Source organism: Alternaria hordeiaustralica, assembly GCF_023758085.1.
Source record: "Alternaria hordeiaustralica strain BMP 2776 chromosome Unknown scaffold_12, whole genome shotgun sequence".
Lineage (NCBI taxonomy): Eukaryota > Fungi > Ascomycota > Dothideomycetes > Pleosporales > Pleosporaceae > Alternaria > Alternaria hordeiaustralica.
This window is the reverse complement of record NW_026056784.1, coordinates 512,928-536,144: the sequence shown is the minus strand read 5'-3', so window position 1 is coordinate 536,144 and position 23,217 is coordinate 512,928. Positions and strand designations below refer to the sequence as shown.

Sequence of the window (23,217 nt, the reverse complement as noted above, 5' to 3'; positions counted from 1 at the left end):
AGTGACATACAGTGGTTTCGGGTATGCGACTGTCTGCGCAGCCAATCCACAGAATGTCGGGAGCTTGACCTTGGGCGAGAAGTGTGAAGGCGTTGGGATCGAGGGCTGTGGTGTCGGTGCGATAGGTTGCGTTACCGGTGAGGAGGTGCGCGAGGGGTTCTGCGTTGGGAGGTTAGTAAAGTGGTGTGATGTGTGCATGATGGAATCCTTGTGCGGAACATCTGGGGTGATGCGACCGGGGTGTGGATCAGTCAGGGGATGTATAAAGTCTGGGGTAGCCCCCAGGATTGCGACATCTCTTGGTGCTTTTTGCGCATCCGCATCTTTTGCGTAGAGAATCCTGAAAATTCACAGCGAAACTGAAGCAAGAGCACGTACCAATGTAAGTCGCCATTGCTAAGTCGGATAAGCGGCTGGTAAGTCTATACCTATATCTCTGTATGCCCAGCACCAAGTGTATGACAAGCCTTGGCCGGATATCCCACGGCAAGGTTATATACCAAGTATGTAAGAGAAGGGACTTGAATAAGGGATGTGAACCAAGGTAGGCTTCAATGACCGCAGCCGTCGCATATCCTCTTCTCCGGCTGACTGAAGTCGCACATGAGCGCCGCGTGCGCAAACGCTCTCACAATATGCGCCACTGTTTCTCTACACCCCCCTCTTTCGTCATCTAGCTGGCCTATCATTGCGTTCATCCTATCCGTTGAAGCCATGCAAACGCGCTGTAATGGGCGCGGAGAAGGTGTGGGGAATGAGAGCGGTATCTGGGTAGCGAACCGTACATTCCACCCAGCTTTACCTAGACTCGACCAGAAACCTTCGCGGGACCATTTACGCCAACCAATAGAAGCCAACCTGCCTCAAGACAAAGACTGTACCGATCAAGATTTGTGCAACTGCCGCTACACCACCCAACGTGCCGAGAAAACGCCTCTATGCTGTGAAGCACTTTGGAGCAAATTCAGCCGGCTTGGTCGTCCTCAGCACCATTGATCCTTCACTTGAATCTTATCCGCATCGCATCTTGGGGCTACTGTCGGTTCCTCGGCGCTTCGCCTAAGCTTGTTGGTTGTGTGTGAGAGCCCCGATTAGTTGGGAGGTGTCTTAGATTTCAGTGTTGAGAACAGGAAAGCATGACTGTGGAATGGGCAGGCAGCGGCGGCTTTAGCGTCAGCGTGTCACAGATAACATGAACTCACTTGTTTTGTGTCACCACCGACCCTAAAGGTATACACTGTTCAGTCTGTGATATGTCGTGGTAAAGTGCGATGTATACTCCAGGGCTCATTTCCAGGAATCAATAGAGTGGTGCACGTAGAAAGTAGCGCGAATAGGCATGAGGAGGAGACAAGAACGATGAATTACGCGCTTCCCATTCACCCTACACCCCCAACAGAACTCCAAACGCAAAACAAGTAAGATAATCATCGTCTCGAAGAAAGCCAATACGCCATCTTCCCAAGCCCACGCTTCTCACTCATACCCGTAATAGCGTCAACATGTGCCAAAGTCGACGTGGGCATTTCACAACACCCAGCACTCGCCGAACTAGCACTCTGGCGACTACGTCGCTGCTCGCGCTTCGGCGCCTCAACCTTCTGATACGTCCTCTCCATCGCTCCGTACGGTTTCCCATAGTTGCGGAAGCGCATCTGGAATGCGATAAGAACCACCGGTAGGACACTGATGAGCTCGCCCAGACCCGCCCACTGCGGTGTAATCCTCATGTTGGCCTGGAGCTTGACGAATGCGCCGGCAGCAAGGATGATGGCGAAGAAATTGTAGAATGCCGACCAACTGAAGTTCCAGCAGATACGTCGGTATGCCGCATGCGATATGTCAAGTAGGATGAGAACGTCGTGTAGTCGGGTCGTTATGAGAACAACGTCAGCCGCGGACTTCGCAACGTCGGAACCATCATTGAGGTGCACGCCTACGTCGGCTTGTTTGAGCGCTGCAGAGTCGTTCGTCCCGTCTCCCAGGAACATGACGATGGATCTTTTGCGTGAGTCCTGGAGATCACGGATGTACTGCATCTTTCCTTCGGGTGTGCATCGAGCCTTTGTATTCGCCTCGTCGATGTATAGGGTTGTCGCCACGTCGCTGACAGCCCCGTCGTTGTCGCCACTGAGCATGTGTACGTTTATTCCTCGAGCGTGGAGTTCTTTAATTACCATTATTGCTTCAGGCCGGGGTTGATCCAGGAGTTCGAAGCTCATGCGAAGATCGCCGCCGTAGGTGAAGTAGCATGCTGTGTTCTTCCCCTGTCCAATGACGTTGATGTGAAGCCATTCTGCGTTACCTGCGCGAATCTCCACCCCAGTTTTCGCACAAATGCCTTGGACGCCTTTACCAGGAATACTGGTGATGTTTTTGACCTGAAGAGGTTCAAAGTTCTTGTGGGCGAGTATGTCACGTTCCAGATACTGGGTGATCGCGATGGATACAGGGTGCTTGATGTCCTTCACAAGGCCTAGTAACAGCCCCTTCATGAGTGTGTGGTCCGTGTTGCGATGCATAGGGAGACCAATGATCTCAAGCCTTCCTGTGGTAATGGTACCGGTCTTGTCGAAGATGACATCGGTGACGTTGCGTGCGATCTCGAGCTTTTGAGGGTCCCGAAAGATGATCCCGTGCCGTGCGGCCACACCACCTGCGATTAGGACGACCATGGGTACGGCAAGACCGATGGCGCATGGACAGGAGACGATGAGGGTGGCGATGGCATAGGTAATGGCTGTGAGTACCGCGGTTCTGCTCACACGTCAGTACGCTGATCTGAATCTGCCTCCGCGGAGTAGAGCCTGGCGGACGCATACTGAAAAACAGTTAGCTAGAGATTTAGAATATACGCGGGACGGATACCGTACCCTCCAGGATTTTGTGTTGTGGTATCGCTCAACGAATAGCCAGATGAGAAAGACCGTGAGCCCAATGGAAGCCATCGCGGGGACGAACCAACCAGCGACCCGATCAGCCAGTGCTTGTGCTCGCGGCTTCGTCAACTCAGCGTCTTCTACCAAGGCGGCAATCTGCTGGACCGAGTTCTCGTGAGGCAGCTTGGTTAAGCTCACGATGAGCTGACCGTCTCCATTGTTGGTGCCTGCGAAGACTTCCGAGTCGAGTCCCTTCGCGTTCGGCTTGAATTCACCCGTCATCATTGATTCGTCGACGTCGGAGCCTCCGTATACGACCACGCCGTCTGTCACGATCCTGGTGTGCGGTGGTGTGCAGAAGTAATCACCGTACTGTAGTAGTCTGCTGTCTATTCTGCTCGTGATTGCGTTGGCCCACGACGTCGTGGTCTGCTGCACAAGGATTGCCTGGTCGACTTGGAGCGATCTGAAGGATACCGACTTCGCAGCTGCAAGAAAAGATTAGAATGTGTCCTGGAGACTAGATCGGTAGTAAAACTCATGATCACAATATCTAAAGGCGATGCAGGATCCTGGATGATAAGATATCGTTTCACTTACCTCGATAACGGGCGTATTCATTGATGAAGCGGCCCAGCAAGAGAAGCGAGACCAACAACGTAGACGTCTCGAAGAATGATCCAGTTTCTAGTGGCCTACCATCAAGTTGGTACTTGTAGGATACGACGCTGAAAACGTACGCCATCGTGGTACCTATGGAAGTATGTAGTCAGCAAACGTATTCTGAGCATGGAGTTTGAAGCTGGCGTACTGAATGTCACCAAGAAGTCCATCTCTAATACGTGAGAATGATAGAGAGATCTCAAGGCGCTCGGGACGAACTGGTAGAAGGCGATTAGCTGTACGAGGGTAGCCAGAGCCAATGAGATGTGGGCGAAAGTGGGGTTGTCGTGGTTAAGTGGCGCCCATGCGAAGACGAGGACGGGGAGAGTGAAAGCCAGTGTGGGAAGGAACCATTTCAGGGCTCTTCTGGTCTGCTTGGCTCCAAGATCAAGCCCTGGGTCTGCCACTAGTGGTGCTAGAGTTAGATCGGGATCGTATTTGAGGTAGTGTTCGTAGATGTCTCGGGCTCCAATGACGTTCGCGTCGTAATATATCTTGGTCGGTGGTATACGTAGCTTCGAGGTTCCGCGAGGGCTATCCTCGGCACCGGGATCTCCGTTGGCGTCGACCGTCTTCTTCTGCGTTAAGCCCTTGCGCCCACTCAACAAGCCGAAAGGACGCCATGGTGCTCGTTCGGGGGCCTCGACACGTGTGACGCCGCGTGGTTGGACGGCATGCTGCAAACGCCTGGGATCGGTGATGATAAACTCTAAAACCTGACCAGAAACCGCCACCTGCTCCTCGAATTTGTATCCAGTCCTCGTTTCCAGTAGCTCGATAATCCTGTCAACGGACAGCCGATTGGTATCCAACTCTAGCTCGACCCGAGCTAAGACAGTGTTCACTTGAAAATTCCTAACGGCAGGGATGCGGCCAACCGCCCGCGAAAGCCCTGATTCGCAGCATCCGCACTTGAGACCATCGATTCGGAGAACGACTCGCTCAAAATTTGAAGGGCCAAGCTCAACGTCCTCTTGTTCGCTCGAGATCGCAACGTCACCTAGATGCTTTAGCGAAGAGTCCTCACTTGGACGGGGAGACCCCGAGCAGCAAATACCCATGGCGTGAGATTGGGTATGTGGGCTCTCCAAGGCTGGGACTTCTTCTTCGTTATGCGCATCGCCGTGTGCATGTACCGTTGCCGTCGCAGGATGTGTGTGAGGTCGACTGGTCGAGCAGCAGCTGGAAATCGCGCCAAATGGACGGTGATGTGGCTTCTTTGGGAGATGGACTGAATCTGGCGCGGGAACCTTTATCTCCTCCACCGCCTCAGAGTACTGAGAGCCTGTATATTCCGGTGCTCGCGGCGGGTATGCAACAGGCTGTGGCTCGACCGTAGGCAGCTTCGGAGAGCTTCGGTCAACCGTGAATGGAAGACCCAGAATATGAGCGCGTGGAATGCCATTCTCGGTGGGCTTCATAGACATGGCCATGATGAGTTGCTGTGATAGTGATAGATGCTTCTGGTGTTGCTACTGATGTTGGTGAAGCTGATAATGCTGATGATTCTGATGATGCTGATGCGTCCGGGAGCTCCACCAGGCTGGGAGATAACAAGACATACGGTCACGTAGATGTAGTAGGCGCAAGTCCTGTTGAGGGTAGCAACGAGGTACGGTCAAGCAGACAGAACCTTGCAATGCGAAGGAGCGTGTCGCCAAACCCGCCTCATACAAAAGCGACTTTGAAGGTAGGCGCTGTCTGGTATCCTGTAGAAGTGTAAAGCCGCACTGAATACCTCCAGGGTATGGTTTTGTGGTAACAGCTCGGAAGTACGAGCCTACTCGATCAATGGCCATAGATATGGGCTGGTTATCAAGCTGTCCCAGATCCATACTGACAGCTGTAACACGCCTTCCACAAAGCATACAGGTGCGACTGAGGAAGTATGCTGGTCAGGGAAGAGCGACAGCCTGCTGTGCTACGCGCGGTAGTAACGTCCATAGTATCCGGGTACCAACCTCGAAAGCCATGAAGGCTGCCAATCTGTACTACATGTCCCAGATACTAGGTTCAGCATGGGAAGTGCCTTTTCATGGAGCCACCTCATGCAAGGAAAGACCTGAAGATCTCAGAGCCCACGTTGACGTTAGATGACCCACTTTGCTTGTTTCTACCTTGAATTAGGCTGCAGAGCTGTCCCTTTCCTTCCTTGTATGGGGTGGAGCGTGGGATTGGCCTTGCGATGCATCTTGGGGTGACTTTGGTCGAGCGTGATGTGACGCGACCTTCCAGGGTTCGACTCGAAGCTAGGTCGCCAAACACGTGATAGCGCGCTTTTGGACGATTGCGTCATCACCGTCAGCCTTCACTGAAGCATTCCAAGCAGGCCGCCGCAACGCAGTACACTCACGAATCGCGATATCTGCACGCAATCTACTCTCGGCTTATTGCAGCCATGGTGGTTGCTGTTGCGCTGTGTAGCTCTCAACCGCAAGCGTCACAATCGAATCCGCACACTTTGCGCCAACTCTACCGGTGACAGCAGACATGGCAGGCGCGCGAGGAAGGTCGCATAAGGCGGCGGAGTCGGCTACTCCAAGACGGTCAACGCGGAGGGCCAAGAAGGAACAGGAGGATGCAGGCGTACCAGCCGTGTTCCAGGAGATGCTGCGCGAAGAGCAGGCCATGAGCACAGACGAACCGCCGCTCAAGAAGAGAAAAACGGCGCCTCTACGACGACAACCAAGCCCGGAACACCATGTTGAGCCCGTACGACAACGACGACCGCTGACCGATGCTCCGAAGTCGCCACTACCCGTACCGTCCCAAGCCGAAGATGCTGCATCACAATCCCAGATGCCGTCGCACACGCGATCGCCGCCCATCGCTCAGGCCCAATCCGTCACTGACGAGGAACCGCGTACGAACGAGCGAGTGCGCCAGACCATCATCGACTCGGACGAGTCAGATGACAGCGATATGGAATGGGAAGACGCGCTTGCCGACGGCGACGAGAGCGATGACCCCGACGAAGGCGTTGAGGCTGCACCCAAGATTGGCGACGTCAACATCACCATGGGAGCCAAAAAGACAGAGGAGACTGGGACAAGGAGGAAGGTGCGTCGGCGGGCCATAACCTCGGTAGACAAGAAGCGACGTTTGGATATCCACAAGATGCACATTCTCTGTCTACTCTACCACGTCCATCGCAGAAATGCCTGGTGCAACGACAGGAGGGTACAGAGCACGCTACGTAAAATTGTGCCGTCCAAGACCCTATCCAATCTGGTACCCAATCCCGACTTGTCGCAGTACTCGGCCTCGAAGCAATTTATAGATGGGTTGAACGAGCTAAAGGTACTATGGTCAAAGCGGTTCAGAATCACGGCTCAAGGCATGTACAAGCCTAGATGGGCTGAAGCCGAAGCCGCCATCCGACCCTTCTCCGACTTTGACGACCTTGATGACCCTATGGACAAGGATGAATTTCGCACCGCAGCGCATACTTTACAAGGGTCTCAGGACGTTGGAACGCAACTGTTTTGCGCTCTTCTTCGTGGCATCGGTATTGAGGTTAGGCTTGTTTGCTCGCTACAGCCATTACCTTTTGCTTCTGCAGCCGAACGTGCCACCCCGCAGAAGACCAGCGCCCAGAAAAACACGATAGTTGTCGATCCGTACAACAAGCCGGCAGAGCCCAGTCCAACGAAAACCAAGTCACAGGGCCCGCGTAACAAGAAATTATCGAGACTCGAGCGTGTGATGGGGGAGCGACATGCTGTTCTGAACAAGACAGGTGTAACACCCAAGAAACAGAAAGCCTATCACACGCCGTATCCAGTGTATTGGGTGGAGGTACTCAACCCTTCTTACCAGAAATGGATTCCAATCGATACACACTCTACATTTACCGTCAACTCGCCTGAGAAGCTAGAGCCACCGCTTAACTTTGCTCAGAACATTCTCTCCTACGCGATAGCGTTTGACGAAGACTATACTGCCAAAGACGTCACCCGAAGATACGCGAAAGCGTACAATGCCAAGACGCGGAAATACCGTGTCGAAATCACCCCTGATGGCGATAGATGGTGGAAACGGGCGATGCAATTCTTCCAGCGTGGAACCACTCTCGACAGAGACCAGATGGAAGACGCTACTTTGGCTCGCAAAGAAGCTGCCGAAGGTATTCCAAAGAACGTGCAAGACTTCAGAGGCCACCCAGTTTACGTTCTTGAGCGTCATCTCAGGCATAACGAAGTGATACATCCCTTGAACCAGGTCGGCAAGGTCAACTGCGGCAGTGCCATGAACCCAAAGATGGAACCCATTTATCGTCGCACAAATGTTCATCTAGTCCGGACAGCCGACAAGTGGTATCGTATGGGACGGGACGTCAAAGTCGGCGAGCAGCCACTCAAACGCGCCAAGCCCAAGAAAGGAAGAAGGTCTTCGATTGGAGCAGACATGGATGTTGACGAGCAAGTTGACGAGGTTGGTGCGGGGCTCTTTGCAGAGTTCCAGACCGAGCTCTACATTCCTCCTCCCGTTGTCCGCGGGCGCGTGTCCCGTAATGCCTATGGTAATCTTGACCTCTACGTCCCGTCCATGTGTCCGCCCGGCGGTACGCATATCCGACACAAGCTCGCATCAAAAGCAGCGCGTATCGTTGGGGTAGACTATGCAGATGCTGTTACTGGCTTTTCCTTCAAGGGTCGCCATGGTACAGCAATCGTTCAGGGTGTCGTGGTTGCACAAGAGTACGCAGATGCTGTCCAGGCAGTCATTGATGGAATGGAGCACCAACAAGAAGAAGCTGAAGCCGAAGCGCGAAGGGTTGAGTCTCTGCGCTTGTGGAGGCGTTTCTTCCTTGGCCTTCGTATCGCACAACGCGTCAACGCTATCGAGATTGATGGCGAGAAAGGCCCGGCCATTGATGTTCAAGATGAGATTAGTAAAGAGGACAGAGAGTTAGCGGCACAGGAGATGGCCGGAGGCTTCTTCCCTGATGAGGGTGATGTTGCAAAACCCTCAGCGGGTGGCTACCAACCGCCTGAGCAAGATTACGGAGATGGCGGGTTCCTGCCTGAGGATGATAAAGGAGACGATGGCGATGGAGGTGGCGGTTTCATCTCAGAAGAACCCGACCGTCCGGCGCCTATCAGTCTAAACCGACATCAAAGCTTCGAAAGTTCCATCCTAGACTCGCAACAACTTCTCCCTCGGCGTAGGAGTAGCTATGGTCAAATCTACTCTTCGGAGGATGATGAAGAAGGTGGAGGCTTCGTTCGTGACGGCTCTCCAGACGAAGCAGGCCCCTCCACTACTACCAAAGACGCCAATGCCGGGCCTTCGCAGCTTGACGAAACTGCAGAAACCGCCGGAGGTTCCATACCAGAAGCAGAACCCACCACCGACGCGCAGTTGGAAAATCTCGAAGAGCCTACACCCCCGGAGCAGTCCGATGACCTTGACCCGAAACCTACTACCGACACCGAAATGCCCTCTCCACCCTCCTCATCCCCATCAGAAACCGGCTCCCTCATGATGGAAGACCCCGAAGACGAAGACGCTGATCCCGACTGGCTGGTCGATGCTACATAGTCACCATTATGTCAATCGCTTCGGCGAAGGATTAGATTGGAGTAGTCTAATGCCAATTAATTTCTAGTACAACACTACACTGAATGAATGTGACGTGCCTGTGCATCACCTTGCACAGCTTTTGACACGTCGGACAGGGCAGCTATCCGATGTATACCGCTTCGCGTGTTCAGGTACCTTGATGGTCTGGTGGAACGGTGTTGCGGTGTGATGGAATGAATTCGGGAAGCGAATGTCGGAGTTGGTGCAACGAAGGGGGATTGACGCCGTGGCCAATTACTTCTCTTACACCGTAACCGAAATGTCATGGTCACAAAAGACTATGTAAAAAGATGGATGAATTTTGGATAATGGCATATCAGCGAAACTGACATGATCAGGGTCTCAAAATAGTGATCATCTTGTCAACTCGTGTATTCATACAAACATAACACTACGCCACCCATATCCTCACCCTCCTAAACCTTCGGCTTAACCCCCTTATGGATAGCCGCAATCCCCATCGTCAAATCCTCCCACCCCTTGCCCGGCACCAAAAAACCCGCCTCCCTAATCATATTGCTGAACTCCTCCTGACTCGGGAACCTCGCTATACTCTCCACAAGATACTGATAGCTCTCCCTGTCCCCGGCAACCACCTGTCCTATCAGAGGTATAGCACCGAAACTCCAGCGCTGATACACGGCATCAAAGACCGGATTATTGACTTTGCTGAATTCGAGACACGCGAATACGCCGCCGGGCTTCAAAACGCGGAAAGCTTCTTTCAGCGCGATTTCTTTGTGTGTGAAGTTGCGGATGCCAAAGGCGACGGTGTAGAGGTCGACGGATGCGTCGGGTATCATGTCCAATTTCTCGGCGTTGGCTTCCACGAAATCCAATCGTGGAGACCGCGCGTACGGTGTCTGTAAAGATCGCTTCCGGCCTTCAGCTAGCATGTCGGGGTTTATGTCTGCGACAACGACGCGCGTGTGTGGGTCGTGGTTTATGGTAGAGGCGTGGTCGAGCATGCGGAAGGCGATGTCGCCGGTGCCGCCGGCGATGTCGAGGATGGACATGCCTTGTTGGCTGGTGGGAGAGGTGAGGGGGTTCAACCCCGGGTTCAGGTTTCGCACGAAGTGGTCTTTCCAGAGGCGGTGGATGCCGAGGGACATGAAGTCGTTCATCGAGTCGTAGGAAGAGGCTACGGAGGAGAATACTGCGCCGACTGTTGGAGTTTCCCGTCAGTAACGGGCATGTAGGGGGAGTTGGAATGCAATTGACATACCTCTCTGCTCCTTCAAAGCCTCAGATATCGTCTCGAACCCAAAATGCGTCGTTTGCTGGCCGCTGCCGCCATTCTGCGGCGACTTCGGTGGTGGCGTGCTCTGCTGCGCTTGTCGGATGGAGCACGAGAAACATCTGTACGGCTCCCTAGCCACCCTGCTCTTCCTTCCGCCCAGCAATTGCCGTCCTATCCTCTGTCGGCTCGCCTGCATGTTTGCGCTGGTCGTGGGTTGTTGTTCGACAAGGCTTGGCGGGCGACTTTCTCGAATTCATGCGCCATGACACGCGCATCTAGCCCAGCCAGCCGTACCAACCGGAAGTTTGCTAGCGCCCGCCCGCTGTTGTTTGACCGCGGTTGACGTCGACTACGCCGACGCTTGCCGCCTACCCCAGGCGCATGCTTCCCCAGAATTATTGATATACCGCTGTCCCCCCCGCCCGCAGTTTGGCTTTGAAGATGTAGAATTGTCAATTATGTCGTTCCGGTATACTTCGCGGATATTACGGTTACAGAGGCTTTCGGGCCTGCAAGGAGGGCTTCATGGGTCGAGGAAGGTTGTCGGTACGGCGTTGCAGTCATGTCGGGGTGTTGCTTCGACGCCTACGGCTGAGAGGTGAGTTTTTGTGTATGGATTGCGTTGGGATGGGAGACTGACATAATGTTCAGAGTGTTGTTTCCTGGTGCGCTGAACAGCGAGTTCACGAATACTATGGAGTTTATGCAACCAGCTCAGGCTCCCGCGATATCCACGTACCGTGTCATGAACCAGTATGGAGAGATCATAGACAAAGAGGTTGGCGTGGAGACCTCAGATGAGGAAGCTCTGTCGTTATACAAGAACATGGTCAAGCGTCAGTGAGACTGTTACTGCGTGTGGACATCCCATTGACAGGCTACAGTGAGCATAATGGATCTCTTGATGTTTGAAGCGCAACGGCAAGGAAGACTATCATTCTACATGGTACGTCAAACACCAACCATCTCTCAACTTCACACTAACAGAACCAGGTCTCCGCCGGCGAAGAAGGCATAGCCATCGGCTCCGCCAGCGCGCTCTCCCCCGCCGACGTAATCTTCTGCCAATACCGCGAATCAGGCGTCTACCTCCAACGCGGCTTCACCCTCTCCTCCTTCATGAACCAGCTCTTCGCCAACGCAAAAGACAACGGTCTGGGCCGCAACATGCCCGTCCACTACGGCAGCAAAGAACTCAACATCCACACCATCAGTTCAACCCTCGCAACGCAAATCCCCCACGCAGCAGGCGCCGCCTACGCCCTCAAAATGCAGAATGTGCAGAACCCTGAGACAGAGCCACGGGTCGCGGTGTGTTACTTCGGCGAGGGTGCAGCCAGCGAAGGAGACTTCCATGCCGCCCTTAACATCGCTGCGACCCGCCAAGTCCCCTGCATCTTCATCTGCCGCAACAACGGGTACGCCATCTCTACGCCAACATCAGACCAATACCGAGGCGACGGCATCGCCTCCCGCGGTGCAGGCTACGGCATCGCCACTCTCCGCGTAGACGGCAACGACATCTTTGCCGTCCGGCGCGCCACAGCCGAAGCCCGACGCCTCGCTCTCCACGACGGCGGGCGCCCCGTCCTGATAGAAATGATGGCATACCGCGTAGGCCACCACAGCACCTCTGACGACTCCTTCGCGTACCGTCAACGCGTCGAAGTCGAAGACTGGAAGCGCCGCGATAATCCCATCACACGGCTTAGGAAGTGGCTTGAAGGACGCGAACTCTGGGACGATGCCCAAGAAAAGGAGTTGAGGAGTGCGACGAGGAAAGAGGTGTTGAGTGCGTTCGAACAGGCGGAGAAGGAGAAGAAACCCAGTATCCGGAATGCGTTTGAGGGGGTTTGGGAAGAGTTGACGGCTGAGCAGAGGGAGCATGTAAGGGAGTTGAAAGATGTGCTTGTGAGGTATCCGAAGGAGTATGATCTTGACGGGTTTGAGGGCGGGCTGAAGGGGTTGGATGATTTGTTGGAGGGGAAGAAGGTGAAGTAGAGAGTACCTCTACTTAGATGCATCACTACTGCATCGCCCAGGAATTTAAAGTCGAGTACAAAATGAGCGGAGTGATAACATATTCATTCATACTGCAGACGATCCAATCAAGACGGTCTGCGCTACCCTGATAAACCGTATCCATACCCATACCATCCATGCCCATCCCATACCATCCCAGAAACTCCGCGCCCGCCGAGCATCAAACACTGATGACAATCATAGATAAAGATCCACTCCTTACATGAGAGTTAGATGTCCTTCCCGGCCGTTTACAAAAAAAGAAACAAACACGCATTTGTTTAACGCCGGGTCCATCCATTCCGCCATGGGTACTCAATCTGATAAGTGAGAAAAGAACGAAAAGTTGGAAATGCGCAACAACGTATGTAAAACGCTAAAGGGATGATAGAAGGATATCCCAGACTCCATGCCCCGGAAACGCCATTGGAAAGGATTGTAATAGAGATCGAGAAGTGCAAAAGCTTGACGTGTTTGTTTTGAAAGTAAAATGCTCAGCGAAAGTACGATCCACGCTTTCCGCCGCTGCCTGTACTGGTGCCGCCTCGTGCTTCCTCAAGACTGCGTCGGGAGCCCCCGGCACCAATCTCGCTCATCTGGAAGAGCAGAGGTTCGTCGTCGTCGACATTCGTAGCAGCGCGGCTGTTAAAGTTGTAGCGACTTTGACGTTCAGTCGAGCTCGTACCGCCAGTGCTGAGGCTGGTGGAAGAGCTATGCGAGAAGAATCCGCCTCGACCACGCGCACCAGCCTGGGTGCCGCGTTTGGCCATGTTGGAAGTGGACGACGGCCGGGGCAAGTCGTCGCGAGAATCGTTATCAGCAGTCTGGCTATCGCGATTGCCACTAGCTAGTAGCTCCGTTTGCGCGAATAGTCCACTAGACGTAAGACCTGCGCTGGTCAGACGATGCAGATCGTTAGCGCGATCAACCTCCTCCGATGGTAGACTGGCCGATCGGACGCCGAACACGTCGGGCTCGTCGTCAGGTAGTGTTCTATTTTGCTGGGAGACGGAACTCGATCGGCGGGTGTAGTGCCACGGCCGTGGTGAAGTTGGAATGGCAATGGCGTTCATGTTTTGATCCTCGCTCTCGCTCTGCTCTTCGACGTTGACTACATCGTGCTCGCGCGTCCTTCGACCAGGGCGGCTTCGACTGCGTGTAGGTTGGTCGTATTCAGCAATGCTATTTGCGCTGAGACGGGACGGGATGGCTGGTGTATGCGGAGTATGGGGTGAGATTGGCTTGCCAGGCGAAGACGCCGTGGATACCGATGTGCCGCCTATCATCGCAGGAACGCTAGATAGATGGCGACTGGAGGATGATGGTGTGCGATGAAGCATGGTGGAAGAAGAAACCGATTCAGCAAGGCCTGTATGTGACTCGCGCATCCGCTGATACTTGGACAGCTGAGCAGTAGTCTTGTGCATGGTGGCTGCCTTTGCGGATTGGTCGCTCCGTGTGAAGCTCTTCAGATCCTTCTTTGATTCAAGAAGCTTCAGGAAGTCGGAAATGTTCTCATCATCCGTCTTGACTTCGCCTGAACTGCCGCCTGTTCCCTCATTCATGGTGTCAGACCCTCGTTGCGCTGACGAGGAGAGGCTTCCCTTCCCACTACTGAGATTATCGTCCTCTGTTTTGCTGCCACCGCCTGTGGAAAACTTACTTCTCCTATGACCGAAGCTACTGCTGTAGCGACTGATGGGCGCAGGCTTTGGCGAACTTGATGCAGAAGAAGTGATGACATTGTCGTTGGGTAATGAAGGTGTCCGAAGCGCCGTTTGAGGGAGGGCAGTCAGTGACGTTCGGTTACGCGGTTGAGTGAGTGGGTTGGGAGTAGCGGTTCGACCAAGGGAGCTGCCGGGCCTTCCTACTGAGCTGGTGGGAGATGGGGGCACACCGAGGGCTGGCGAGGATGAGAGTGAGCCAGCCTTGAAGGGCTGGAAAGAGACCGAGGTTCGTCGCTGATATGACGGCGTATCCACGGAGCGTAGAGATGACTTGGAGCCTTGGGCGGTGCGATGGTTGGGTGGCAGCCTCTGTGGTGGTGACTCCATGGGTGATGATGACGGCATATCCCGTGCTGCGCGAAGAGCTGAGATGGGGCTTGTTCCTGTTGGCGGACCAACTTGGTGGAACGTTGAAAGGCTGCCGTATGCTTGTCCAACATCGGGGCTCTCTTGCGCATTCATCTTATTTACAGGAAGTGATCCAGGTAGTTGGCGTGTCTTTTGCTCGAAATAAGTGTCGTCCAGGCCCTGGAACTGCGAACTCAGAAGAGACTCTGAGTCTTCTACGCTGAACTCGCAGTTGGTGCGGTACTCAACTGTCACACTCAGAGGGCCTACAGGGGAGTTGGTGGGTTCGATGTCGTTTATGTCTGTGATCCTTTCGTTTGGGTCGGTTGGGTAGAGCGGCAGATTCAGGGTGTCGACGTTGGGGCTCTTGAAATCCCCATTTGAAACGCGATAGTTGAGCTTCAGTGAAGGTGAATTCGCGGGTTGCTTGGCGAGCACCTTGTTGTATCTGAACGCAGGCATGAAGCGCAGGTAAGCGAACAGCGATCGGAAAGTGACGACGGCCTTCTTGTACACGTTGGGAAGCGGTTCGCTCAGCTCCGAAGGCTGCACCAAGCTCTTGTCTCCGACGTGTACCCTCCAACGCTCGAGCACAACCTGTGTAGATTTGCCAGTGCGGCCTGACGATCGGGAGGTCGCATCTGCAGAGCTGAGAGCTGCAGCGACGTCCCACTTCTTTCCATCATCATCGTGTATGACGAGCGACTGGTTGTGGCCGAGGCCTTGTATGTCCAGGTAGATGTCGATGCATAGTGAGGGATGCTGGCCGTTCACGGCATCCATGAGTTTCCATTCGGCGAGTTGGCGCTGGAGCACATCGCTATCGGGGAGGACGACATTGAACTATGGCATGTCAGTGGGAATGTGGAGTTGCGGGATAGGCAGCACATACCCATTTGTTGTGCTTCATCTTGCCATCCTTGTTGTATGCTGGAGGCAGTGTTACGCGAGAAGATACGATGGCGAGGGCTGATTTGGTGAAGAAGTTCTGGTCTAAGTGAGTATGCGTTCAGCCACAGATGGGAGGAGAAGATAAGTACCTGGATGACTTGGTTGACCTTGTGGTATTGCCCCCTCGACTCGGAGGCGGGCTCTCCCCTCGACATCATCTCGCCTTCCGACTCTTCAGCACCGCGGTCGCTGTAGGGCGGGGTAGTCGAGTATGCCGTCATGTCCTGGCTGTTATGCCGCTGGTTGTTGGTTCGTGTGGGGTTGGTCTGGAGGTTGCTGGCAGGCGAGGCTGTCCGCGGCGAGGGGCGCGAGTATGGGTGCATGGCGGCGGCCTCCTGCAGGTACGGGCGGGAAGAGAGCGTGTCGTGACTGGCAGCGAGGGACTCGGGCGAGTGAAGTAGGACGGTTATGGTTGCGGCGGAAACAGGCGAGGGTGAATGCGCGTAGCCATCACGAGTGCAGCCAGGGTCAGGTTCGCGTAGGAGCCGTCAGATATGTCTCTCAGAAGACTTGGGCACGCGGGGGATGGTTCAACAGGCGGGTAGGGCTCAGGCAGCAGCCATGATATGCAGGGTGCTGGCGCTGTGTTGAATGCGTGCCTGGGGCAATGAGCGGAGTTAAGCTGAGCACCCGGCTGGGAGGTAGAAGGGCGCAGTGAGGGTGGCTGCAGCTGTTGGGACGACAACTGCTACGGCGGAGTCCTGGACAGAGGCAGGCAATCAGGCAGGGCAGGCGGATGGCGTATGGCGTATGAAGAGTCAGAGAGGGTTGGGACGCATGCGCCGGGAGTCAGTCACGCGGCCGTGGTGGAATGACGAGGGCGGAAGATAGCTAAGCTCGCGCACGAGATAAACGACGCAGCAGCCGCGCAGTAGTCGGGCGGGCAAGATAAAGCTATCGGGAGCTGCAGGGAGCTAGCAGCAGGTGCTCAATGAGGGAATCTATCTGACTTGGGCCAAATCCGGGGAAGATGGAGGTGTGCAGTGTCCAAGCCGTGACTGGCGTGACTCGTTGTGGAAGCTTCGGCGGGCTCAGGGAGCTGGGACCACTCCTCCGACATCGAGACCGCGGCCACGCCATCATCCACCACCACCATCGTGGCCTGCGCATGCGCATTCACCCTCGCCCTCCAGTCGACGTGGACGGCTATCCTGGCACAGACTGCCTCATTGGTTAGCGAGCCCGGCTATGCACCACCGTTCGACGCCTCCCTTGCCTTTTCACAGCCTCTGGCCTCTGACCGGTCATACAAGATCTGCTTTATCGTCTGTGCTACCGCGTTGCCGGTGAGACGCGCTGTGCCGATTTCATCATGTCATGGCCGGCGAGCCAGGAACAGGCACTCCATCTATCGCATACAAGGTTTAGCTTGCGTGTCAATGTCTGCGCAGAACGTCCATCTGCGCAGACCAGTATCTTCGCTGCCTACGACCCATGTCGAACAGACGTGTCGATGCATGCAAGAGCACCTCCTGTGGCTGTTCAGCTGCATATGCACTGCAAAGCATCATCACTTGCTTTTGATATCTACGGCCTGGCCTTGGCGCGTCTTTCGAAGGCACCCATGAACGCGTGGCTATCAAGACGTGCTATCACCTCATGCTCGATGATGTGATTGACGCCGTGTCTTCGGACCTTCTTCGTAGCTCCCTGGTCGTGAACTCATCGCTAGGTCCGAGTAGCTTCCAGAGGCTAGCTCCCGCCCTGCAGCGGTTCACGTTTCTTTTACAATCAAGTCTCGCCCTCCAAGTGCACCCAAAGCCTGAGAGGCCCTTCCAGTGACTACAAGCGCCAATTTGAAGTCTGTCATATAGGGCAGGTTGACCGCCAGTCAGTGTGGAGTAACCGTGCATGGTATATAGTATAGTCGGGCTCGCGCCTTCATCGCGCGCAACACTGAACCACTCCACAGCTCTGCGTCCTCATCGACATGTCATAGCCGAGGTCGGACATCTCATGACTTGAATGCCATAGTCACAAACCACTGTAGTCACTCTAGGAGCTTACGTTGCAAGCAATGTCGACCTCCGAGCACAGCTTGTGGAGAGGAGGGCGCACGCCATTGGCTGGAACCCCATGGCTTCGAGATGGCCATCCCACAACGCGCCCGCAGTGCACCTCCGAAAGGTATTTCGCGACTGCCGCATATAACTAACCCCTTCATCGCGCCTGCCGGATGCTTGAGGAAGTATAGCAGTCTCATTCTGACTCATCTCACTCTCGCGACTCAGCGACTGCCCTACAATCAATCGCCTCGGTAGTTTCGTCATAGATACCTAGCACCTCAACCCACTCCCATTTCGCGCCCCGCCACTTGCGCCTTCCACAACCAACACAAACGCACACGTTGCCCAGCAAGCTTGTCGCAATCCATCGTCGACTTTTGCCACTTCGCACCTCTTGCAGGCTCAATCTAACCACCAGCAATCGCTTTCGGACGACTTGCCACCTTGCTCCTTCCTCGTCCCCCGCGCATTCCCACCCGCATACCGAAACACGTACACGTCTTACCTCCACCAACGACTACATCTGTCACACACCCCGCCGACCCGTCGCGTTCGGTCCCCCTACCCGGAGTCGTCCTCAGCTTTACAGCCAGCGCCTTTAAACACGCTTTGACCCCCTGAGGTTGAGGCCAGGTGCTACTCGTAAAAGCTTCGGATCACTCCTTCCTCCTACCGGCACATGAGCGGCTATCTCTGGAAATACTACCTCGAAGATGATGTCGACAACTTTCGACATGTCCTCGCAACCCCCACACATACGCACCGATCCGCAACACAGAAAAGCTTCACTGGCTGGCAGGGCGGAGGGTTTGCCACAGCAGTGAACGGAAGTCCGGGTAGCTACAATGCATCGCCAATAACGAGTGCCAAGGGCCGTAAGATGGGCATGGGCGCGGCTGCGAACCTGAGTCGATTCGACATCAATAGTCGCGATGCTGCAGGAATGACTATCCTGCACCATTCAGCCTCGTCCACCGCCGAAAGCGCCGTGGACTTCGCGCAAGCACTGTTAGAACATCCCTGGACCGATGTATACATACAAGATGCAGAGAATGGCTGGACTGCGCTCCACAGGGCCTTTTACTTTGGCAACATCGCCATTGCGCGTCTCATTTTGAACCGCGATGCGCAGGACATCCTCGGCCAAGGGTCTAGCGGGTTCAATCAGCACGCGCGGGGTCTGGTCAAGATCAAAGACAAGGAAGGATACGGTCCTTTGGATTTATTCTCCATGACTATCAAGGACCGGACTTTGCGACCCGAAGAAGCGCCTGCTTTCGATTCTGACTCGGACGATGAGATGGCTCACGGCGACAGTGGCGATGTGGATGACGAGATGCGCAAGAAGTTGATCGCACCGCCCGTACTTCTCGAGGGAGATGAAGTTTACACCTTTGGCAGCAACAAGAACGTCACTCTTGGTTTTGGTGATGAGGATGATCGTCAGTATCCGGAACGCATCACTCTGCGCCGCCCAGATCACCTCCTTCAGCGTTTTTATAGGGAGCATCGCGAGCGCCAAAATCAGTATTGGGCTGCGACAGGCGCGCCAATGCAGGATTCTGGGCTTCTCCAAGCGCGCAGTACTGTAGATCTTCCTACTCACATCCGGAATACTCCAATAGTCATCCAAGACGTACGAATGTCGAAACTGCACACCGCCGTCTTGACCACTGACCCAGTTTCCAATCTGTACATGTGTGGGCACGGTCCAGGTGGTCGCTTAGGCACGGGTAATGAAACGACGAGATATCAATTTACCTGCATTGAAAGCGGCGGACTAGGTCAGAAGAAGGTGGCTGCTGTCGCGTTGGGGCAGAACCACACTTTGGCCATTACCGAAGAAGGCGAGATTTACTCCTGGGGTAACAACGCGTACGGACAATTAGGGTACGCGCTGCCGAAGCCCGCCGTAAAAGACGATGACCCGATATCGACTATTCCCCGCCAGATCTTTGGACCGTTGAAGCGAGATGTTGTTACCGGCATCTCGGCATCCCGAATACACTCAGTCGTTCATACTGCGACCTCGCTGTACACCTTTGGCAAGAATGAGGGCCAACTCGGTATTGTCGATTCGGATGCACGGTCGCTTGAGATGCAGGTCGTTCCCAGGAAAATTGCGGCAGCACTGTTCTCCAGCCCAATTCACTCAGTTTCGGCTATCGACGGGGCTACAGTGTGTTTGTTGGAAAGTCGCGAAGTCTGGGTATTTGCCAATTACGGATATGCGAAACTCAGCTTTCCCTTGGACGGGTTCACTAGTAACTTCCTCAAGGAGAGCTGGTTGACTACGAAGTATGATACTGCACCAAACAGGATCAGCAAGATCACATCAGGTGGTGACACCATCTGTGCGCTATCTACTTCTGGTGAGGTCTTCACAGTTGCAGTCAGTCGACGTTCAGAGGGTGCCCAGGACGCTGGTACATCGACCACCAATCCAAAACAAATCAGAGGAGCACTTTCTGCACCGTTCCGCATCTGGTCGTCGAAGAAGAGCCACATGGCAGCCAGGGATGTCGATGTCGATCAGGACGGTTCCATCATCTTGACTACTGAAGTCGGTAGCGTCTGGAGACGTACGAAACGCGCGACGATCAAGAACGCAAGCATCACTGCTGCTGTGGAATCCAAGCCAAAAGACTACAAGTTTCAGCGTGTCTCGGGGTTGACCAGGGTCATTGCTGTCCGCGCCTCTGCATTTGGTGCGTATGCCGCGATTCGCAAGGATTGCGACGTTACCAGAAATCAGATAGGTGTGGATGAGGCCGGGCTCTGGGATGACCTTGCACCATTGCTCTCTTTCCACGAATTGACAAACTATGAGGAGACGTCAGACGATGAAGAGCCGACACCAAGATTCTGGACTCGAGCTTCAGAAGCGCAAGGTCTCCGCAAGCGTGTCTTGAAATCAAAGGACATAGAAGCGGAGATGACTGACATTTTGCGAGGCTCGTCGATGACACAAGATCGGACATACAATATGGAAGTCGGATCGATCCTGTCCGATGTCCGGATACCTGTTCACGAGTTCATCTTGACTGGGCGCAGCCGTATACTGCGGGAAGCTCTACTCGACTTTCGTGTCAGGGGCGCCGAACACGTGGTGCCTGATCTACTTACTGTCCGCGCAGAGGGCGGCAGAGTCCTGGTACTCTTCCAGGGTCTCGATTTCCTCACCATCTTCAATCTGGTCCTCTACGCTTACACCGACTCCGTGGTAGACTTCTGGAACGTTACTCGGCACTATCCTTCCTTGGCGCACAGGTATCGCTCGGTACGAACAGAACTGATGAAGGTCGCTTCTCGTCTCGAAATGCGACAGCTCGAGCCTGCTGTTCGTCAAATGGTCAAACCACGGAGATCGTTGCATATGGATATGGAGCTCGCCATCAAGGAGCAGTCCTTCTTCGAGAGCGGTGACGTCATCGTTGACCTTGCTGATGGCGAGATGCTCCTGCATTCGGATGTTATTTGCCAGCGTTGTCCTTTCTTCGAAGGCTTGTTCAGAGGACGTGCTGGTGGTCAGTGGCTCGCGGGAAGGCGGACGGGAGAGTCTTCACTCATCCATATTGATTTAACGCATGTTGAGACTCGTCTTTTTGAGCTCATCGTTCGCCACCTCTACACCGACGCTGGCGAGGAGATTTTCGAGGATGTCACGAGTGAGGATCTGAATGACTTGTTAGCGCTCGACGAGCTGCTCGATCATGTGATGGACGTCATGTCTGTGGCCAATGAATTGATGTTGGACCGTCTGTCACAGATTTGTCAAAGACTGATAGGTCGCTATGGTATGTATCAACGTTTGGTCTTGTTATACACTCGCTAATTGTATGCCAGTCAATGCTCGAAACGTCTGCTCTCTCTTGTCAGCAGTTGCACCTAGCTCAGTTGCCGAGTTCAAGGACGCAGCCCTTGAGTACGTGTGCTTGAGTTTGGAAGCAGTCATGCAGAATGGCTCACTAGACGAACTGGACGAGGATTTGCTGCTGGAGCTCAACCAAGTTGCCCATGAAAACCAGCTCGCTTACCTACCCTTTGCAAGGAGTGGACGGGCTGAGGCTCTTCTCTTTGACCGTTATCCCGAGCTTGCTGAAAGGATAGAGCGAGGCAAGCGCGCCAAGGTCGATGCGATAGTATTGTCGAATAAGTATGCGGATGGTGACAATCTCTCGTCCTCCTTCAGAGCTCAGAGCCTGGAAGAAGTGGCAGCTTCCCCGCTCCGTCAGCGCAACCGAAGGAGAGTATCGAAAGAAGCTAAGAGTCCAGTGCTTTCGCCAGCACTGAAGGGGCAAGCTTCCACTCAGGACCTCATGTTTGAGATGTCAGATGGGGAAGACGATGACGATGTGCCAAAGAAGATCAAGCCTCCGCGATTCACAGAACAGATTGGGGAGGAGAAGGCAGTGGAAACGCCAGTCGGATCTCCTGAGACACCCTGGGGCACGATTCAACGACCATCACCACACACGTTTGATAAGGAAGGAGACATACCACTGAAGTCTGTCAGTCCTCTTCCTCCGCCAGCTGTCAAGGAGACAAGAGTACCCGGCCAGCCGTGGGGTACCACACCGCTCGCAGGTCCTAAGCTAGATCTCAAAGACATCATGGCTCAAGACTCTTCGGCTACACCATCGAACCTGTCGCTCGGTCTTTCACGAGGCGAGAGCGAGCGAGTCGCGAAGGCTGCCAGTGCCAAGTTGTCACAGAAGGTAAGTTCTGACTGTACAAAGTGCATGTGAGACATATACTGATTTCGTACTCCTATCTCTGCAGGAGCGCAAACGTCTTCTTCAAGCCCAGCAACTCGGCACACCTATCGCGAAACCAGAGCCAGTTCCACCATCTGTGTCCCCTTGGACAGCAGCCGCACATCGAAAACCGAGTAACAATCTTGTCGTGGCCCCAGTGGCGGCGCCGTCGCCGCCTTCGAAGCCATCGCCTCAGCCTTCTCGCGCATCAAGCACCCCTCAGCTTACCATGCGACAGACAGTTGCAAAGAAGGGCGCTGGATCAAAGCAAAAGGACAAGCGAGCCGCTTCGCAGAGCCAGGATGCAAACGGTGCTGGGTCGCCCTCCCAACCCCGTCCCGCTGCTTCTGAAAGAGGCATGTCCGTCTCAACCGACCCCATTCCAACCCCTCGATCAGTCCGCCACATCCCCCTCCCACAACACTCCTCAACCTCACCCAGCCAACACCTCAGCATGATGGAAATCCTCTCCCTGCAAGAAGCAGAAAAGACATCAATCCGCGACGCAGCAGCCAAGCGCAGTCTTCAAGAAATCCAACAAGAGCAAGAATTCCAACAATGGTGGGACCAAGAGAGCAGACGTGTTATTGAAGAAGAGGAACAAACGAAGAAGCTCGTCGATAAACTCTCAAAGGGTGCTGGCCGCGGACGGGGCAAAGGTCGCGGTGGTCGAGGTGGCAAGGCGAAGAGTCAGGATAAGGACAAGAAGGACGGTGTCGAGGATGCTGATCGGGGGAAAGGGAAGAGTGATGGTAGTGCTGGGCCAGCTGCGAAGGATAATGCGCCACCAAAGGCGGGTCCGAAACAGGATGCTGGTGGTCGCGCACCTGGTCGCGATAATGCGGCTAGAGGCGGGCGTGGTAAAATCGGTCGCGGCGGTCGAGGAGGTGCACGCGGTGGGCGTTCACAGGGGCCACCGAGAGATGGCACCGCTCCGTCTGCACAGCAAGCTCAGGCTTCTGTTCCGCGGACGTGAAGCGAAGTGGTGTCATTGTATATAGCATCTAGCATCTTGATATACCTGTATATTTACATCAT

The 23,217-nt window shown here is 54.4% G+C and overlaps 6 protein-coding genes across 6 annotated transcripts; 3 read left to right on the top strand and 3 right to left on the bottom strand.

The window, feature by feature from the left end:
* Window positions 1-1,427: 1,427 nt before the first annotated feature.
* On the bottom strand, window positions 1,428-4,603 carry J4E84_006439 (uncharacterized protein; the record flags this gene model as incomplete). The annotated part of the gene is made up of 5 exons (XM_049389028.1): window positions 1,428-2,740; window positions 2,966-3,367; window positions 3,480-3,632; window positions 3,691-4,542; window positions 4,600-4,603. 5 exons carry the CDS (start codon window positions 4,601-4,603, stop codon window positions 1,428-1,430), a joined length of 2,724 nt encoding a protein of 907 aa, XP_049243302.1.
* A 1,429-nt stretch (window positions 4,604-6,032) lies between these two features.
* Window positions 6,033-9,086, top strand: J4E84_006438 (uncharacterized protein; the record flags this gene model as incomplete). Its single annotated transcript, XM_049389027.1, has 1 exon — window positions 6,033-9,086. One exon carries the CDS (start codon window positions 6,033-6,035, stop codon window positions 9,084-9,086), a length of 3,054 nt encoding a protein of 1,017 aa, XP_049243301.1.
* A 458-nt stretch (window positions 9,087-9,544) lies between these two features.
* On the bottom strand, window positions 9,545-10,564 carry J4E84_006437 (uncharacterized protein; the record flags this gene model as incomplete). Its single annotated transcript, XM_049389026.1, has 2 exons — window positions 9,545-10,293; window positions 10,354-10,564. The coding sequence occupies 2 exons, from the start codon at window positions 10,562-10,564 to the stop codon at window positions 9,545-9,547; spliced, it is 960 nt and encodes a 319-aa protein (XP_049243300.1).
* Window positions 10,565-10,826: 262 nt separating this feature from the next.
* Window positions 10,827-12,369, top strand: J4E84_006436 (uncharacterized protein; the record flags this gene model as incomplete). The annotated part of the gene is made up of 4 exons (XM_049389025.1): window positions 10,827-10,966; window positions 11,020-11,204; window positions 11,253-11,314; window positions 11,362-12,369. The coding sequence occupies 4 exons, from the start codon at window positions 10,827-10,829 to the stop codon at window positions 12,367-12,369; spliced, it is 1,395 nt and encodes a 464-aa protein (XP_049243299.1).
* A 515-nt stretch (window positions 12,370-12,884) lies between these two features.
* ATG13 (autophagy protein 13) lies at window positions 12,885-15,739 on the bottom strand (the record flags this gene model as incomplete). Its single annotated transcript, XM_049389024.1, has 3 exons — window positions 12,885-15,308; window positions 15,358-15,453; window positions 15,506-15,739. 3 exons carry the CDS (start codon window positions 15,737-15,739, stop codon window positions 12,885-12,887), a joined length of 2,754 nt encoding a protein of 917 aa, XP_049243298.1.
* Window positions 15,740-18,101: 2,362 nt separating this feature from the next.
* J4E84_006434 (uncharacterized protein) lies at window positions 18,102-23,155 on the top strand (the record flags this gene model as incomplete). The annotated part of the gene is made up of 3 exons (XM_049389023.1): window positions 18,102-21,219; window positions 21,269-22,140; window positions 22,205-23,155. The coding sequence occupies 3 exons, from the start codon at window positions 18,102-18,104 to the stop codon at window positions 23,153-23,155; spliced, it is 4,941 nt and encodes a 1,646-aa protein (XP_049243297.1).
* Window positions 23,156-23,217: the final 62 nt, after the last annotated feature.